The sequence below is a fragment of the Falco punctatus genome (genome assembly GCF_963210335.1).
Source record: "Falco punctatus genome assembly, chromosome: 6".
NCBI lineage: Eukaryota > Metazoa > Chordata > Aves > Falconiformes > Falconidae > Falco > Falco punctatus.
The window spans coordinates 64,097,159-64,117,337 of record NC_137585.1 but is presented as its reverse complement, the minus strand read 5'-3'; the positions used below and the strand labels follow the sequence as shown (position 1 = coordinate 64,117,337).

The 20,179-nt window shown below is 43.5% G+C and overlaps 1 protein-coding gene across 4 annotated transcripts in view; it reads left to right on the top strand.

Annotated features, from left to right (window-relative positions):
• The window catches only part of PRKCQ (protein kinase C theta), a 65,415-nt gene that overhangs the window by 13,600 nt on the left and 31,636 nt on the right, over nucleotides 1–20,179 (top strand). For 3 of the 4 annotated variants that reach the window (XM_080394059.1, XM_080394057.1, XM_080394058.1), the window contains exons 2-12: nucleotides 3,352–3,506; nucleotides 3,600–3,754; nucleotides 4,903–5,028; nucleotides 10,360–10,559; nucleotides 12,356–12,416; nucleotides 14,113–14,275; nucleotides 14,885–14,916; nucleotides 15,006–15,091; nucleotides 16,137–16,266; nucleotides 16,939–17,048; nucleotides 19,004–19,127. In XM_080394059.1, coding sequence (XP_080250185.1) covers nucleotides 4,911–5,028; nucleotides 10,360–10,559; nucleotides 12,356–12,416; nucleotides 14,113–14,275; nucleotides 14,885–14,916; nucleotides 15,006–15,091; nucleotides 16,137–16,266; nucleotides 16,939–17,048; nucleotides 19,004–19,127 — 1,024 coding nt within the window. In that variant the 5' untranslated portion in view covers nucleotides 3,352–3,506; nucleotides 3,600–3,754; nucleotides 4,903–4,910. The remainder of the gene's footprint in view (nucleotides 1–3,351; nucleotides 3,507–3,599; nucleotides 3,755–4,902; nucleotides 5,029–10,359; nucleotides 10,560–12,355; nucleotides 12,417–14,112; nucleotides 14,276–14,884; nucleotides 14,917–15,005; nucleotides 15,092–16,136; nucleotides 16,267–16,938; nucleotides 17,049–19,003; nucleotides 19,128–20,179) is intronic. The other variant, XM_080394060.1, reaches the window with a different exon arrangement.

Sequence of the window (20,179 nt, the reverse complement as noted above, 5' to 3'; positions counted from 1 at the left end):
GGGAGTGAAGGAAAGTTCATACTCTCCAGCTATAACTCCTGTTTCCTTTCCTTCTTAGTGATGCTGATCCTCAGATTATGAACTCATTTTGCATGCACGGTTTTGCGTCAAAAAGGGGAAAGAGCTGGAAATACTCCCTCTGACCTCTAGAAAATGAGTTCGATGACATTAGGAAAGCAGCATCTCAACTCTAGAAATACTTCCTCTCCCCTCCCAGCTGGCCCTCATTCAGTAAATTGCCATCTTTACTGCATCATACATGCATCCATTTTCAGTCAGCAAAGCACGAAAGCATAAATCCCACTAAAGGCAGCTATCCTCAACACGGTTCTTCTGCTGACTAAGAGCAGGAGCTCATTTCTTCCCCTCTCCTTAACGACAATTGATTAAGGATATTGAGGAGTTTATTGCTTCCTAATAACATCTGGGAATGATTTCCATATGTTGCATTATTCTCCGGAGTGGGCAAAGCTCCCCTGTGCCAGCGAAGCAGAGTGCAGTATTGGTGAACCCAAATGACACTGTATTTCATGTTTTATTGGAGGAGAAGTTGCAGGTGGTCCTTTAGAGAAAGATGCATTTCATCCTTAGTTTTCAGATACCTTATAGTATCCTTTCCGCTGGGAAATTAAGCAGACATTGTCCATATCCATTGCAGCTGCTCTTAGTGTTAAATTAAACTGCTGCAATTACAGTGAGCCAATGCTGGAGCTGAGTTGTGTTGTTCCTTAATTGTTTACGGCTGTGGATGAGAGCCAAGTAGCAGTCCTGTAGTAGCAAATGCTGGAGATATGACCTGGAAAACAGATGTTTGGGCCAAAGCCAAGGTGGTTTCAGGAAAGACAGTGAGAGAGAAGCAGGAAACCAGTTATTTTCCTTGATTTATTGGACAGGGTGAAGAAATTCACTCCAGGGCAGAGTGCTCACATGAGGCTGGTACAGCAGTAAACTCTGATTTTAGCTAGCTTTTACCTAGCCCTTGCAAGGCTTGTACAGGCAGCTGTTGATTTGCTAGTGCTAGCACCGGGTGTGCTAAACCTACGTTGCTTTGCAGCTGAGTAGAAAATTCTTGCCTGTTTGCTGGTGGCTGCGGAACATCTCACACAGTAGACTGGTTTACATGAAGTCCCAGCGTAAGTCTTTTAGATCTGCTACAATGCAGGAAATTCTTTTAAATTTAATGGCTTGAGGTATCTGATCAAAACCAGATCACTACAGTGGAGGTGCTGCGGTTGAACAGATCATCTCCAGGCACTCCCCTTGGATCTCCAAGGAGAGAAGCAGGTTCATCACATGCTAACAGAGGGGTCTAAAATGGGTCCAGCTCATGATCTGAGAGGGCCAGTTTCTCTCTGTTCCTCTCTCAGGAGCCCAGGTAACTGCCTCACATGGAGATGCAGATGCTATAGACATCTAGTGTTAGGTGAGACCTGTCCCATCCATGTTTTCACAGAATCACCAGCTGGTTGAGGTTGGAAGTGACTTCTGGAAGTCATCTTGTCAAACTCTCCTGCTCAAGCAGGGCCACCTGGAGCTGGTTGCCCAGGACCATGTCTGGACGGCTTTTGAATATCTCCAAGGATGGCAATTCCACAACCCCTCTGGGAAACATGTCCGTGAAGTGCTTGATTGCACAGAGCTAAAATGAAGTATTGCACTGGAGGGGAGGGAGGGGTTGTCCAGCATTTAAGGCTAGGAGTAAAGTTTTAAATGTCACTGTTTAGGGTACAGATCCACAGACCTGAAGAGCTGTCTTGTAGCACACCCAGCCACTGATTTTTGGAGCAGTGATGTGAGTATTTAGCAGGACAAGACGCTTTCACAGTTTTGACTGTGTTGTAACAACACTGGTTTCACTGAAATGATAAATGCCAGGCTCAAAGTTTTAACCCTAATTTTGTTTCTTTCATACTTGAGCCAATAGTATTACTACATTTTAGTGCTGAGGAGCCATTAAAAAACCTTTGGTTTCCTTTAGCAACACTCATGTTCTTAGATGTTCAACATGTTGACTAGTAATTCTGGCTAGCACTCTGAGTTTTTAAAGGTAAGTTTTGAAAGTCCTGGTAAGGGAGTGCTTACAGCCCTCCCTGAATTTCCTCCTGCTCCTACCCATGGAAAAATAGCTTCTTAAAGCCAAAGGTGTGGGAATGGGGGATTTGGAAGAGGATACTTAATTTTCTCTTGCCCAGCAGTCACCAGAACTATTAGTGTAGCATGGTAGAGGCGAAGAGAATACATCTCCGTTGACACAGAAGCATGATGCAGGTGTTTTGACTGTTGGTCATAGTCTTTGGCCCTTGTTAGCTTTCCACACTGATGCTCCATTATGCAGACAGAACATGCAACTACTTGGATTTCCCTTCTGCTGCCAGAGACCCTTAGTCTTTCGATAAGGCAAGCTTCTTATTTTTTGAAATAGTTGATCAAACAGTGGGGGAAATACATACACATATATTTCTTCATCTTAAAGAGATTTTTTGCCTACTTAATTTGATCAGCTTTCTCTGCTTCTGTCAGTCCAGCCAGAAATTTTAACCTTTTTTTTCCATGGACCACACATAAACCATTCACTGTACTGTTGTGCAGTGCCACAAATGCCCCTCCTTACAGAGGTACCTATGCTTCAATATCTAAATGCAAGTGGCTTTCCACAGCAAGTTCATCAGGCTTGTGGCTAATGTATTTCTGAAACATCCTTCAGAGAGATGCTGCTCTCATTCAGAAGAGAACAGGATCATCCTAATCTGCATCCAGCCCCAGGTGGTGCTTTGCTTTCCCTACTAGCTTCTGTGAAACTGCAGATGCCCTGAAGTTTTCCCAGCTGAGGGCAGTGCCACTTGCAGATGTCCTTGGACAGTCTTCAGAGGAGGTCTGATGCTGCTGGTGGCCCAATGATCTGTGCATTCCTAGGGATACACGGTAGACATGTCACAGGATTTTTTTCTCTCTTCCTATCCTATTCTGTCTTCCCCAGAAACTCAATGGTTTTCTTCTGAGTGCAGTATCCAAGAGGGTTTATGATTCTTTGTTGTTTTCCTGACAACTCATCCCAGCTGTTAGTTAGGCTACCCAGGAGCTCAAATGGGAAGGAGAGTCTTCTTATGCTGTCCATTGTATAGAGTGTCCTTATGTAGGGTCACAAATTTAGGGAAACCTCCTGGGAAGCCTCCCCTACTGAAATCTCTCTCAGGGAATAGCTGCAGTTGGCTGCATGGGCCATCTGTTTGCCAAAGTGTCAAGAAAGTGTTGCAGTGTGAGTGCTCAGTACTTGTGAATATTCGGGCCAGAACATTTGCTGTTTCAGTCCCAGTGCTAACTGTAGCTGTTTCTCTTAATTTCATAAAACAGAAAGAAGGAGAAGATTTCACCATATCCAGGACAGAAGCAAAACAACAACTTGCTGTGACCTGGCCACGCGCTAACAGAAAGTTGTCCTGAGTTTTACAGCCGCCCTAGACTTTTGCACAGGGGGCTGATGGAAACTCACCACTCCACACTGCTGGGTAAGGAAGAAGATGCTCAAGCAAAGGGCTGTGTCTTTTTTTCTCAAGTTTTCCTCTCTCCCTGATGGTCTTGCCTCCTGTCTTCTTGAACAGAGAGTCCAAGTTTTAAAATCAGCCCGGCCAGAGGTGCAGTTATCCTCATTCTTTCAGCTGAGAGAACCCTTTCCATGTTGTCCACAACTGTGATGAGAAGAGAAGCCCCTCTTGCCAGAGACTGAACTTGTCTGTCAGGAAAATACCATTTACAGGTAAGAAAACCCCATTCCCAGCAAAGAATCTGGATCTTCTTCTGTGTGAGGCTAGAGAAGCTGCCCTTGGGATAGAGCATTTTATGTGTAAAAAGGAGAAGGGGCTTGGGCTGCATCCCACACCACAAATCATTCAACTTTTTGCTTTTGTAGTTAAACAATATATTGCTGTCAATATATTAGGCAGGTAACAGCTGGTGATAGAGCTCATGCCTTTTAACTGGGGTGGTCCAAGACATAGACATCCGCAGCCGAGTTCAGAGCGCCTCTTGCTCCCCTTTGACTAGAAGGGGAGCCAGGAATGACAAGCTTAGAAGTTGACACAAAAGTTGGGGGGTAAATCCCAGTCCTTGGGCCCAGATGGCACAATGATGGGCACCAGTTAATAATTTCTGGTTTCATTAAGCCTTTTCTCTGGAACTCTGAAAGCCTACAGAGAAGACGAACCTAAAGGTTTTGTTCTATTTTCTGGCATCTTGATTTTATATGTTTCTGTTTTCAGCTGCTTAAAATTATCCTGAGATCCCTTTTGTTTTCTCCTTGCTTTGCTGTCTACACAGGGTGGTTCATACGAGCTGAATTTTCTCTTTATAGCTTCACGGGTGAATATGGGTCAGCATCCAGGCAGTGGAACACCCAAGATCATTTCCATGCTGTATATAAATAGTACACAGTTATTTCACAGTTTCATGTTCAGCTTGCGGGCTTCCAACAACCTTGTGTTCCCAAAACCCTTTCTATTCTCATCGCATTTGGGATCTTGAACACGTGACTCAATATAAGTTATGGCAGAGGTTATCCTATCTGAGAAGGTCCCGATTTGACTGCTGCGTATTGTCATTCTTGTTCCTGACAGCTGGTGTCACGTCACCAGTACCCAAAACTGCTGTTGTGGGTCTTTCCAGCCCCACGGTGAGCTCAGCTACATGACGAGTTAAGTGGACAGCTGGGTTACGCTACCTTACGCACGTTAAGTGGCACTGGGTCAGTCTGTCATCTCACTAGGCAGTGGAGGAAGCCGGAGAGTCTCCAGTCGGATGGACAGCTAACGGCCGGCGTGCCCCTGTCCGACGGAGATAAGAGGCTGGTTAAAACCGAGGGAATTTTTAGACTCTTCCCAAGTATCGCCTGTCTTTTGTTTGACGCAGGACTTGTCATGTCTCCCTTTCTGCGTATTGGTTTATCCAACTATGACAGTGGCCCTTACCTGCCATCCCAGGGGGAGGTGATTAACCCGTACTGTGCTGTGATGGTTAAAGAAGCCATGGAGTCAGGTAAGTGGGGAGCTGTTAAATACATGTGTAAACTTTTTTAAGACGTGTGTGTGCCTTTACTGTGTCATTCCTGGTGTGTATCAAGCACACCGATAAATCTTTACAAGGGTTTGCAAAGTGCTTTTTTGTGTCTCAGTGCAGTGCAAGTTTGGGTTTGGCATGACCTGCAAGACAATTTGCTTTGAAGATGATGTCCAACAAATCTGTGCCTTCAATTTGAGGTTATTCTCAGCTGAATTCCAGGTCCCAGCATGTGGCAGAGCAGATGAGCTGAGCTGTATTCGGTTTCACTTTCCTAAAAGCAGTTGCTGGTTTGTCAGCAGGACTCCAGGCAGATGAAATCTGGGTGTCCTAGAAATATCCTGGGAGGGCTGTCTTTCTTTATCACATTTTTCTGAAGAACTGACAGGTCCAGCAACTTCCATCGTTTAAAAAACATAGCTCTCTAACAGCCCCAGTGTTTGCAGAGAGTTAATTACTCTGCGTAATTGCTGTGCTATGTGAAATGTCTGAAAGTGAAACCTTCTGCTAAGCTGCTTTCTGTGTCTGTGTATATGGATTGTTGCACACTTTTCCTGATAGAACAACGCTGATGAGTGCTCATTGGGAAGCAGTTTCTTATATGTCCTGTGCATGAAAATAGTCCCAGTGAGAGGATGACAAGTTCTCCAGTTCTGCTTTTCAACGATCACGAAGATCAAGAACTTCGGTGTTAGGGAATTCCTCATATTGGCTGTTAGTTATCTTAAATTTTTGATAAATTCCTAACTTGACTGCTGTGATTCTTAAAAAATTAATTAACTCAAAAATCACTTTTTATAGCTTGAGAATCCTCATGACTCTAAATGGAAGATGTTAAAGTAGTTTGAAAAAAGAAATTTTAGAATTTTAAAAGAAGTCTGTATTTCACGGGGGTTTTTTGTTTGTTTGCTTGGTTTTTAAGAGTCAACATTTATCACGTTGAACTTTAGCTTGGCTTAAATGATACTTTATTATGGAAGATGCAGTGACTGGTAAATTCAAAAGGAAAGAAAATGCTACATGACAAGACATCCCTAAGATCTCACTTTTTGCTGAAAATATGTCCCATTTCAGCTCTGCACAGGGCTGGGCTTTAATGTGGCCTCTGAAAGCCATAACTCAAATTGAAGTCTCTGTCAGTTCAAAAGTGAATAAAATCAATTTGGTCAGAACAGACCTATATTTATTTATCTTACACAGGGCTGAAAGCATTTTCTGGCTTCTGACTAACACAGAAGTACAAAGGGATATAATTTTTGTGCGCCTGGGAGTCAGTAATAATTATAATACCTTTACAACAAGAAATAAAAAAGTGTGTTTGGGAGAATTTTTCTCCATTACTGAGGACTGAATATAGGAGAAATGACATCCTACTGTTAGAAGGTTTTGGTTTGCGGGGGTGTAATTGCACTTGACTAGCTATTGCTGCGGGCATGGTGGAGCAGCCAGGGGAACTCCTCGTCCTGTCGGTGGAAACAGCAGGAACCTCCTGAGACTGGTTCACCTCAGACACCCCTTTTAGGGTGGGTTGAAACCACCCTTGGGAGATGTTAATCCACTGCCAGTGGAGGGTGTTTAAATGTGTTGATGGCTAACTTTACCTTAAGGTGACTCAGTCAAGGTGAGGCCACGGTGGGATCCATCTCCCCTACGAATCCAGTCTTCTGCAAGGATATTGATATCTGAGCAAGTCATCTACCCTTGCATTATATCCCAGGAGAACAAACAGGGATTTCCACGGTGGGATTCACCTCGAGGAAGACATCCATAATAGTTCTGATGAATTACACCCGAGAAAAGCCCGGTGGTCTCCGTTGACTCCAAGGGCAGTTTAGACAGTCCAGTCAGAGCTACACATCTGATGCTCAGTGAGATAAGCCTGACTCTAAATGCCAGAAATGCTCTCAGCATGACCATCGCAAGGAGCTATCATGCTCAAATAGGCATAGGGAAGACAAAAAGGTCTTGGGACAAATATTAGCTGAATGTATTTGAAATAGCTGCATCCCTGCTTTGTGATTATTTTGATCATAGTTTGCTCCCCAGCTCCCTGGTTTCACAAAGCACTAGCTACTCAATGATAATGGGATTACAAAAATATATATATTGGTACCTTGATATGCAAATTTTGGCTAAAGTGGCATGTCCAAGGAGTAGGAGTGGATCAGCTGCACTGCTGGTAAGAGATGACTCCCTGCCTCATGTGCTGACACATGACCATTCAGATTTCTTCAGGACAAATAGTTGCTGTATAGTGGTGAGCGCAGAATGCAGGGCAGGACATGCCTAAACCCAGAGCTGAATCCAGGATATATCCAGTCCCAAATCCCTGCAAGCCCTGTGCTGGAACTGGTTTGGTAGATGACTCTGCTCCGAGTTTTGCAATGTCCTATTATGGACCAGATCTATACCATATTTAGTATTAGCAAAGAGTGAGGGGGTTTTGTTCTGTTTGGATTTTGGTTGGTTGTTGTGGGGTTTTTTTTGCAAACAGAGCAGTGGTAGATGACAAATGTGTTTGGTGCCCAAAAAAACAGAGTTTGACTCTGACTTTGGGTTCATGCCAGAGTCTGTCCCTTGTCGACCAGCTGTGATGAATAAGCCATTGGGACAGAGGTCCCCAGGGGCCTGGGAGTAATGCACATCATCTGGGGATGCAAGGAAGTCACAAGACCACCCTTGAATTTCAGATTTCTCAGGAAATTTCAGAATTTTAGAAGCTCAGGAAAGATTCTGGGAAGCCTTTTTGCTTTTTCCACTTGGTTATTTTGTAAAAGGGACCCTGGTATTTTATGATACAACCTTTTAAAAAACTAAACAACCCCACAGAACTGTACAGTTCGAAGTGTTGTAGCAATTTATTACTGATGACAAAACATTTCAGAAACCATAGGTGCCTCTGAGGTATAAAAAAATCTGCCCTTTAAAAGTAGCTTCTGCCTTCACAAGCCACCTGGCCCAGTGCCATTTTACCACCTGTCTTGGTGACATTTGCTTCGTGAAATATCCTGCTCCATGTTTGAACTCAGCCAGCCTCCAGGAAAAGTGCTCCCAGCTACAGTGGAAGCTGCTGCCGGAGAAAGACAGATGCTATTTTATTTTTCAGGAACCCAGGGTTAGATTAATCCCTGGCAGAATTCCACAGACGTCAGCGGGGATGCGCCAGGGGTAACTGTCTGATCCCATATATTGGCCAGTTCATTCACATTCCAGGGTTTGTTTATTTAAGCCTCATGTTTTGGAATGCAGTGCAAACAAAAGCACTTGTTTTGCAAGTGCTGTGTTTCACATAAGTAGAGTTTCACTGGTGTAGCAAAGGAATAATGGTCCTTACTGGGGTTTCTGTTCTCAGTGATGTTGGGAGGTTTATGTTTCATTTTTATGTCTGAAGTTGACTGCTTTTGTTGAAAGAATACATTGAATATGTATTTGCAGGCTTGATGGGAATGAATGAAGCCTGCAGACAATGGGTTCCGTATATGATTGCCTAAATCTGCATATGTGAAATGTCAGCCCCGCCTAACTGATAGAGATGGGTGCGTCTTAGGTTGAGATGCTCTATCTAAACTTTGAGGAAACTGAATCTGAACCTAAAATCTACCTGCAGAACCACTTGTCATGCCAGGCAGGACAAGGTTGAGAAGTGGTTTTATGCTGCAGGGGTGATGTCCGCTCAGTTTTGCCATGCAGAACAGTGCTGACAGCAAGAGCATCCCACGGCTTAAATCAAGTTTATGTGATTGAACCAAATGCAAAACTTCTTTGCGAGACCCAGCGGTTGGGTCACGGAGTGAAATTTCAGCAGGTCAGTACTGATTGCAGGATCCTGCATGCCACTCCTTAGGAAACTACTTTCTCAACCTAAATCTGTTCAGTGAGTATAGTTTATATAGTGGCTCTGGCAGTCATTTCTTCAGCGTACAGGCTGGTGGAGGAAGATTTTTCTTATAATCTCACAGCCCTGATATTTGTTCTTTCCCCAGTAAACATCCTCTCATTTCCTGAGGTGGATATTACACAATCAGGAATCACTTTTTTTTTTTTCTCCTTCTCTCCTGCCTCCAAAATCTTTGGAGCTGCTTTACCAGTTTTAATCCATCCTGAAAGTGTGGTACAAGCCTCAGAAATCCTGGAGTTCCTGCCTATGTAAATCAAAACTCAGCTGAGGGAAAAAACCTGAATTAGTCCTTCCATCCCAAGATTTTCTCCAACACGTGTCGTGTTCCAGGCTATCAAGTGCATGTGCTTTTCCAGCTGGGTGGGATGAGGGAAAGGCTGGGATCATTAGAAGTAGGAGCAGAGTCTTTGGGAGACAGGAGCTGCAGGTCTGCTGCTCACATTACTGCTCTTCATTCTCTTATTCCTCCAGCTTTGGTGTTTGATGGGTTGAAAATTTGCAGAGGGTAACTGTGAAATAGAATTTACCTTGAGTGAGAGTCTAAGCCTTTTACAGGGCTCTATGAAATAACGCGGGCTGTATGAAATAAATAAAATTGGCTGAGACTTTTTTTCAGAGAGAACTAACTACAGAAAACTCTCTGCAAGCTAACACTAAGCCTCAGACATGCCCTTTTTTCACCCATCACCATTTTGAGATGTGTCTGCTGTGAAAGAAGAGGAATTAATGCATGAGGAAGAAGAGCAGGAAAGGTTTGCTCTGCTGTTGCTCTGTCACTGTGGATGTGGTTGCAGGTCTGCAAGATAGTTCATGTATTAACATCCCTGAGCTAGCTGAGATGTAGCAACTGACTGGACATGCACTCCAGCGGAACCCTAACCACAAAGTGCACCCAGCCTTTGGGGCACTAAAGCAAACCTGTCCTCATTTGGCATGGGAAAGATGATGACACGTAGCTGGGTATCTGTGATGAAATTCACCTGATTAGAAGTGCGTATCAGTGCTGATCAGAAGTGGTGTCAGAGTCCACATTCAAGGTCTACCCCATAGAGTTAATGGAGTCAAAGATGGAAATTATCTTTTCTAAGGTAGATGTCTGTATTTGGTCAAATGAACGCACCCTAACTCCATTGATTTATACTGATGATACTCTTTTCACTGACTCTGAATGGAGCCAATGTTCAGACAGCTCAGATATGGACATACACACCGCAGACCCCTAAAGTGAAGTGAGGCAAATCCTATCCTAGGTTTCACTTCACATAGTAACCTCCTATGACACTCTAACATGGTCCAAGAGAGAGACCTTAAAGTGAGTAAATAACACAGATCTGTCTCGGGGACTGTAGAGTGGTGACCTTAGTGCAGATGAGAAGCAAGTCCCCTCAATCCAGACCCCTTCTTGTTGACAGAAAATGGCCAAGTGTACGTGCAGAAGAAGCCCACCATGTACCCACCCTGGAACAGCACTTTTGATGCCCATATCAACAACGGCAGGGTCATGCACATCATTGTCAAGGACAAGAGTGCTGAAATGGTTTCAGAGACCACAGTGGAACTCAAGGTGCTGGCGGAGAGGTGCAAAAAGAGCAACGGGAAGACGGAGATGTGGGTGAGCATCATTATCTCCTCTTGTCGGGTACGGTGGGGAGCTGCTGTGGGGTGGGAGAATGGCTTGTGTCCATGTCAGGCTGTGATGGTAACTAGCAGGGCAGTAGGAGCTGGCTGCCATCCAAGGAATAATGTTTTGAGTCTACTTGGGTATGACTTAAAGTAAAGACTTCCACACATGTCAGGAAAAAAAAAAAAATTGGCACATTTACATTATCTGCTGCTGTTAAATTGAAACATATGCCCTCTGTTAGCAAGGGTTCTGGTTGAGGTGAGCCATGCCCACACACTCATCTTTGATTAGGAAACGCGCTGGGGACAAATGAGTGGATAAATGTGAATTATTTTATGTGCTCTAGGGAAACAGCTTTAAAAATTTAATCTAATGTCAAGTAACTGATTTACAGCTGCCTGACATCGGAGTTAAGTTGGAGGAACTCCTTTAAAATCTCTGGAGTTGTAGTGGAGTAAATTTGAAGTAACGGTCTTCATAAGGATGCTAAGTATAAGGTTGTGTTCCCTGGTAGTCCAAGCAAGAAAGTTCTTGATAATAGTCTTTAACATGTAGTATTCAGTAGCCATGCCATGGATAACCATCAGGTGGAAACACATTTGGAGAGAAACTGATTTCCTGGATATTTTTTCTGGTTTATATCTCTTGCCAGTTCTCAGGCTAAGCTGCTTGGGTTAAACAGAGAGTAGAGAAGTCAAAAATGCCTTGGTCACAAGACCTAAGAGTGAGATTTAGTAGAGGTTTGCACATTTAACATGTAACTTGGAAGGAACGGAGGTGCTTAGAGCTAGAATTGAGAACCAGAAGTCTCTGCTCAGCATGGCTCCATCCTCAGGCTTCAGAGCCATGAGAGGCAGAAGCCTGGTGAGGAGGAAGGGGGGTCGTAGGTGACGAGCAGCAAAGGTAACAGCCCTGAGGTCAAGTGGAGTTGGGAGACCCTGGTCCTGCTGTGTCCCAGGCTGGCAGCAGCTCCTGAGGTCTCCTCTGCACTCACTCCCCCAACACAAGTTACAGCCTGGGGAGGGTGGTCCTGGATAGCACCTCCTGCAAGGGGCGTGAGGAGAGAGAATAGTGTTTTTTTCTCACAGGACACTTTCACCAGGAAGGCAGCGAGGTAACCTTGCTCAGGCTGTGCTGGGGGTGGATGGGAAGGCACTGTTGTAGCTCTCAGGCTGAAGAAATCCTTAAATGTAGGTCCTCTTGTGCCTAAGTATGTGGATCCAGATCTACAAAGGCACCTATGGACAGAGGTTCAGTGAGTTGTGAATTGCCATGTCCAGTGGGAAGGCCCAAAAAATGTCTGAGTAAGCTGGTAGCATCACTCACATTGACTGTAATGGCAGTTAGACTTCCAGGACCAAGTGTCTAAAATATTTCAGCATCTTTTAAGTACTTGTCTAAAGTTGGCTTTTTTTTTTTTTTTTTAAGTGCTCCTGCTTCCCCCTTTGCAGGATCCACTGGGAACATGTTTTCTGTATAGGTAGTGCTGGTGTCTAAAATCCTACCTACAGCTGCTGTGGTTTAGTCACATTTATTCCTGCTACCATGCCACTCCAAATGTTTGCTAAGAGGTGGTCTAACCTCCTCTTTCAGTAGCTGCTCCTGCCCTGCCTTGTTGCCCACACAGGTAGGAGCAACCCAAAAGTTAACATTCATTGGCGTTCATCAGTTCCCACTGGGAAAAGGGGATAGCTTGAGTCATCTGAAACAAACTTTGTTTCTTTGAATGGCTGTTTAATGATGGCATTGGTCTTTTTTTCTTGTTTTTCACTTATCTCAACCAGCTAGAACTGAAACCTCAAGGGCGAATGCTGATGAATGCAAGATACTTCCTGGAAATCAGTGGCAAGTGATTTTGTTTGTTAGTTGATAGACGTGATTTCTGGGTATGTGGGGCAGATACGGTGGCTTCACTTCAAGCAGTTACCTGTGCTGTTACTGATTTATTCATAGGAACTATCATAAGGGTTTGGAAGGAACACTCCAGAGAAGCAATTTTTATTATATGGTGGGGGTGAAGATTTACTGTTCCTTTGTGATTCTCAAGGCAGAGTTTTGTCCATTTTACCACTAAAGTGGTAGATTTTCTCATTACATGAGTCAAGACAACAGATATAAGGAGCCAGCTCCCCCTGAAACCATCCTACTTGTATGTACATATGTAAGTGCTGTGGTGTGCGTTGTAGTGCTGATGTAAAGGCTGGGGTACAATTTGTGGTTGACAGCACCTAAGTATACTTGTGAGTTAGGCTTTTAAGACCAAGAGCAATCTAAGCAAAACAGGAAAATAGCCTACAGAGTGATCCAGCTATTCAAATGCAGGTTTCTGCTGCAAGGTCAGCTGAATCATTCCCTGGGCTCCATTGTCTGCCCCAGCTAGACCTCCAGGGAGGTGGCAGCAACTTAGTCACCCTGGTCAGGGGACACACTGTCACTTATGTGTCTCCACTGGAAATTAAATCCCACCTGCAGAGTTTGATGGCTATGTGAAATGCATTTTGCTTTGTTGAAGAAACTGGGTTGCATTCCAAATGCTCAGTCTTATTTTTCAGTCTGATGCTGAAATTCTCGCACCCTCAGATGCAGGATGAAGCTATAAGGTGCAGGTATCTAGAAGGACCTTCCATTTACAGAAGCATAAAAGTACTGAAAGCAGCTAATAACATGTCCATACTTATATTTTCTCCATCCATTCCTATGTTTACTGTAGAATAGTCTATTGTTGCCTCCTTGTATGTTATAAGACATCAGAGAGGCCAAAGCATAGAAAATGCAAGTTGTGTTTTTATTACAAATACCAAGATCAACATCATATCACACAGGGGGCCAGTTTCCACACAATACCTATGTAACTTGTGTAATGCATGAGGAAAGGAAAACAGAGTGAGATATTACGTGCATATCTAGATTTGTAGACACAGGCCCATACGTAAGTGCACATGTGTAGTCAAAATTGGTTTATTTGCTGTTCCAAAAAGTTTGAATGTGAACTGTGAATAATGGCATGGACACAGCAAACAGCAAAGCAATTGTTGGCGTGAAAAAATAAGACCATCCTAGGAACATACATATGTGCTTACTCACACATACATGCACACATAAAGGACTCTGTTAAATACCTACATATATATACACACACATGTGTGTGTTTGTGTGCATATATAGATAATTAGTAACTTTTATGTAATTTCATCTTTTTTAGGGCATGGATCTTCAGTGCTATAAAAAGTCAGAATTTTATGTTTAACTGCAGAGTATCTCTCCTTGGGAAATTTCTGGTCTACATTTCAAAGGGAGCATTATGAATATTCAAGGGAGCTCAGAGTCCCAAGTTTAAAGTTTATTGTCCTTGTAGGAATGGTAGATAAAAAAATGTCCAAACAAGTCTTGTGTGGGTTTCAGAAATGGTATTTCTTAAAAATATGAATACAAATGAGTGAATCATTAGCTTCAGTCACTTAGTATTTTGGAAGCTGCATTTTCTCAAGGTGCCTGATCCGGACAGAGTACCCTAATACATCTTCTGTTCCCTTTCCCCCAGATGCAAAGGACCTGGCTGACTGTGAGAATGAAGGCTTCTTCTCCTTGCATCAGCGCAGGGGGGCCATCAAACAGGCCAAAATCCATAATGTCAAGTGTCATGAGTTCACGGCCACGTTCTTTCCACAACCCACCTTCTGCTCTGTCTGTCATGAGTTTGTATGGTAAATGAAAACAGATCTGCTTTTTCCTCCTTTTAACTCTAGGGAGCATTTCTTGTGTAAACATGGTGCTTAGGGACACAGCTGAGTGGTGGGCTTGGCAGTGTCAGGTTTACAGTGGGACTTGATGGTCTTGAAGGTCTTTCCCCACCTAAAAGTTTCTATGGTTCTATAGATAGATAGGTGAATATCTATGCTTCTGCTGTCAGTAAGTCAGCAGGATGAGACCCTTGACGTCTTACGTGCCGAGTTATTGCATCATTTCAAGGATGTGAGCCACAGTTTTGATTCCAGCTGTGAAAATTCCCTTAATGTTTTACTTTCTTATAAATATTTTTTGTTTTGGCCAAATGCACAGGCGTTTCTCATCAGCCCAGTTTGCTATTTGGCTATTGTGAAATTCACAATATGAATATGTGCTGGAAAGGCTGTGAAAACCACAGAGGACCACTCTGCAATTAGATTGAATGAAGATATTTAATTTAGAGACGCTCGATAAACACTGATAAAAAAAAGCAAAGCTGTTTTATTCTGTTTCTTTCATAAATGTTGCTGTCCTTTGTTGTGTCAAGGCTTTCAGACAATGCAGAATTAACCATTTCTGTATTTCAGGGGCCTGAATAAACAAGGCTATCAATGCAGACGTAAGAAACTTTTTTGATTTTGTTACTATCATTATTTACTTTCCCAAGTGGATTTTTTTGTTAACACCATGACACACTTGCTCTTTCAGAATGTAACGCTGCCATTCATAAGAAGTGCATTGATAAAGTAATAGCCAAGTGTACAGGATCGGCAATCAATAGCAGAGAAACAATGGTATGTATTATTATTCAGCTGCTTTTAAAAAAACTTGAATGTCATCCAGATCTCTTCTGCGTCGCTGTAGAACAACTTCTGATGAAGCAGAAGGTGCTACTGAACTAAAGGCTGTGTGATCTGATCTGTGCACTTTGTTTTTTGTGTTCCAAGCGGTTTCATTACCTCCTACTTGTGATTTACTCAAATGCAGCTGCTGAATAAGCCGTTGCTGAATCAGGACTGACATTTTTCTAATGTATGAAGCATGTATGGACATAAGGTAGAGATTTACTGGAGGAAATTCTTCACTATCTGATGCTAGGCAGGACATCACACAGTTTCCAGAGCAGTGCTTTAACGTCCTACTCTGTATTATCTGAGATTTCCAAGCAGTGGAAGATCTAGCATCTCCACTGTTATTTGTTTTCTTTTTCTCACAGCAGTTTATTATAAACCTTCTTTTTTGGTAGGCAAAAGTGGAACTTAAACTCTTGATAGGACTATTCCTTTTTCCTTAATGGTGTCCACAGCTCCTGTTTGCTTCCGGTCCCACCCTGGCTCCTGTTCTTCTTCAGAGATGAGATTCATCTCTTTTGTCTTCTGATATCTCCAGGGTAGATGTATCCAATTTTGTCATCACCTTTGACTCCCCATGTACTAAAAGAAGAAAAATAGGCTCTTCCAAGGAGTGATTCATGGCAACAAATGTAGGCATCCCTTTCAGGATGGGATGAATAATTTTTAGAACTACCGCTGTTTTTCCATTGAGCATTAAGGGACTCTGGGTGCACAGATGAGATGCAAACAGCTCTCTGGTCAGAAAAATACAGCCCAGGGATGTAGTTTACCTGTTATCCCAGTTCCCGCTGAATTGCGGTTATTAGGTCTCAAAATTTGGCTTTGTACATCGGAATGATAGTTATGCATAATTTCTTCTTGATGGTCATAGCCAAGGATCAAAAGGCAGCAAACATCCCATCTTCTGTGGTAAGAGTTTTGTTTTCCATGCGGAGCTGAGGTGGGGAGGAGTGAATGACCAACACAGCTTTTTTTTTTTTTGCAGTTCCATAAAGAACGGTTCAAGATCGACATGCCTCACCGCTTCAAAGTCTACAACTACAAGAGCCCGACTTTCTGTGAGCACTGTGGCACCCTCCTCTGGGGCCTTGCACGGCAAGGACTGAAGTGTGATGGTGAGTCCCTGATGTATATGACACAAGCTGAGCATGGGAGTGGGCCGTTGTCTTTAAAGGGTTGCAATCCCAAAAGCCAAATCTCATTTATCACACTTCTCTACAAGACCTGTGTGAGATGGCATCTGGGGTGGTGAAGGAGTGGTCAAGAGGACCATCCTCATTCTTAAGGAGGATGACAAGTGTCAGTATACAGAAAGGTGTGTGGTCTACGAGGCTGAAAAGTCACTTCCCAAAGAGGCAAAGAACATCTCAGTGATGCTGCTCATCTTCCAAAATCACTCACATGCTCCGTTTCCACTATCAGACAGACCCATGACACATCACTATCTTCATAGTCCTATACCAACAGGGAGATCCTGTTCTGTGATTACGGTTTATATCTGAGCTAACAGACTGTAAAGTTTTGGTAGCTTGTAGCTGCAAAGGCTGATGGATGTAGGAATACAACCTTTTGCCCAGAAGAAGATATAAAAAAACTTCATCTCTGTAGAGAACCATAAAATGACCCGAGTGCCATCTCATGAGAAATAAACAGTGCCCAGGCTTTGAGCTGGTGACTGATCTCTGCCCTTGGCCAACAGCAGCACATGTTCCTGCCCAACCTGATGTCAAACCCTTTACAGCCTGGCTATCCTTTGTTGTCCTGACAGCCCTTGTTCTCTCTTTCAGCGTGTGGCATGAATGTCCATCACAAGTGCCAGACAAAAGTAGCAAACCTTTGTGGAGTTAACCAGAAACTAATGGCTGAAGCTCTGGCAATGATAGAGAGCACCCAGCAGGTAAATACTTTAAGCCTTGAGTGACCTAGAGAGAGTAGGATCAATTGTTCAATGTTTGTTTCAGTGCAAGAAATAAGGGCATTGAGTGGAGCACTGTGGGTAGCAATTGAAAGTAAAAAATAGGAATATAAATATAGGTAGTTAAACTCATCTCAGCACTTTGAGGAGGCCAAAAGTTTTCATGGGTTCAAGAGAGTGACACTCTCCAGTGTTCATAGAAGAGAAATCTATTCAGGAATAATAGAATGATTAACTCTGTTAATAGAAAAGCACTGCCTTTGAATCAGGAAATCTCTGAGCTGCACATTTCCGGAGATAGGGAGAATATTCTGAGGAGGTGACTTTCCATGCCTGCACTCTTCTTATATCTTTACCTGGTGTCTGCTTGACCACCGTTGTAGACGTGACGTGACCTGGATGGACTCGTGCTGTGATGCGGTGCAGCTGTAGCTACATTACGTTTGTAACTGAGGTTGTGTAACAGGGTCCAAGGCAGCGTAAGAGAAACTTGATTTAGATCCTTCTGCTGTCACTACCTTGCTCTGCACTTGTGACTTAGCACTTTGTCCTGTGACTCTCTGATCTATTTGGAATGAAACTCCCCAGAGCAGGGACTCTCATGAAGAGACCCGAGTCTTGCAGGGAGGACCTAGATACTACTGTCATATGAACAACACTGTACAAACACAGAAAATTGAATTAAAAGAAGGAAAAATAGCTTGTCCCAAGCCCAAAACCATAAAACAATTTAGAGATTCTTGTTCAAAATCAGGATTGTTAGGATGCCTCTCAGTTCTTGAGTAACTGGAGGCACAAAATCCATAGGTACCTAGTCCACCATGTTTAGGTTACTCAGTATCCCAAGGCAACATCTTCATCCATACAGCAGGTGTTTTTCCATGTATACCTTCCTGAAGTGCTATCTACCAGGTTTAGCTCTGCATGCTCCTCACTTATGTGATAGGTAGTGCTGCCAAACCTCCAAATGAGAGTTTTTTCTGCTCTTGCTTCTCAATTTCCTACCTGCTATGTCTCTAAAGCTCCTTGCACTGCCACCTTTTAGAGGTGAAGAGGGCAAACAACAGATACTTTCCCCAATATACTCTTCTAGTCTCCAGAAATCTAGGCTTTGGGAACTTCTTGAGCCATAGGTGGAGACTTAGTGTTTAGTAGATGTCACAGGATTCATCTTTCATGCTTTTGTCTCATCACCCTTGAATCCAGACAAACTCTTACCTTCTGCAACATCCTGGTGCAAGGAGTTCTTCAGAGTAACATCCAGACACTGAACAGGGACGAGGCTACAGCAAGTTTCAGGTTTCTCTTCAAAGAGGACTGTTAGGAAGGAAGTTGTTAATTTAAATTCCCTTTGCACAGATAGCTAAGGACTCAGACCCCTGTGCAAAACAGTGTGTAGAAGAACAAAGCTGGGTTAATTAACATTGATAATATACAGCTGTGGGCTGGCCAGTGTAGATAAGGTGCAGCTGTGGGTGGTTCTGGTAAGGGGTTGGGCAGCCAGTGAAGAGGGGGCAGCTGAGGAAGAAGGAGGGAGAGGAAGAAGCAAAGAGAAGAGAGAGAACAGAGAGAACACATGCCCTGGAAAAGGAGAGACTAGGAGAAGGCAGCAGAGGGACTGGCATGAAGAGTATGTTGGTGTGTGATGGTAAAAGACCTTGTTGCAGCTGGCTAGTTTGGAGAGTGCTGCAACAACAAGGGATCTCTATATTGACAGCACAAAGACCTGTTAACACCCACATGCATTTAACAGAAGGCTGTAAGTTCCTCCGAGTTACCAAACCCCCAAATGCTAGGTACAGAGATGCTCTTCTCATAAGTAAAAACCTCTTCTAGGTCTTGATTTCTGTGACATTCACAGTCAAGAAGCTACAAAGTTTATAATCTCAGAACATGACATTTGGCTTAGAAGTCCTTTGCTGTTTTCTGTAATCCAGGCTCGCTGTCAGCGTGACACTGAACAGATCTCCAGGGATGGACCTCTTGAAATTGGTTTCCCAGTTCCTGTGAAGGATGTAACACCACTTCAGGCGTTGCCAGCATCTACAGCAGGAAAAAAAGGTAGTTACCCCTAGTGATATGGGGCAGCAGGCTTTGTTAATTTTTTGTTTTGTGCATGGTTAGGTGGAGGTGACAAGGGTGGGGAATTTATTAGCCAGTAAATTTTTCATGCATCTATCCAGCCTAGAGCAACATATGCCCTTTCTCTTCGCCCCTGAGTTGTATCAACAGCTCTTCCCAGCCACATCACTTGGGCATGGCAGATACCCTGAATCCCATCCTGCTTCCTTCTCTATAAACCTGCACTTCCCCCATGCCATCCCAACTTCTGGTGACATGAGACACCAACCACCACTCATCCAGCTAACCTCTAAACTCTCTTTCTGAGCCAGCAGTTGAACACACCTCATACCTCCACTGGCAATAATGTGTTTTTTCCCTTCTTGGGACTCATAGACTGTAAGATCTGAGAACTTTAAAGAGAAACCAAACTCTAAACAGGAGATTGGGAGTCCTGCTCGCCATTACCAGTTCTCTTTCTGATTTCACATTTTTGGGTGGGGTTGACATCCAGTACCTTGAAAACTGAAATTGACAGATCCCCACTTCATTCACCCAGAAGCTGATCTAGGTGTAAGATGTTGAGGAGGCTGAATAAGAAATCAACTCATGTTTAGGAGGGTGAATGAAAAGCGTTGATTAACAGAGCTTGGACAAAGCTACTGGGGGCTGAGTGGTCTAAACCAAAAATGACAGTCTCCTGGGGAGATCCCTTGTTTGTCTGCTTTGTTCTTGAGTCACAGAACTCTGGATATTAGGAGCAAAAATGTCATCATCTTTCATTAGACTCATGTGGCCCACGTAAAAGGTCATTTCAGGACCCTTCCAGCTTCATAGTTCATGGTGCCCCTCCAAAGGCTGTACTGTGACTACACTAGACCGCAATGGCACTGACACAATGTTTTTCTGCCTGCCACAAGCTTTAAAATGCATCTACCAGAAAGGGGAGGGAAAAGGAAGAGCGCAAGTGAATCAGTATTTTAACCTAGCGAGGATTGGGACAGTGGGTCCTCAGCTCCGACCCTAACCAAAGGTCAAGCTGAGAACTCAAA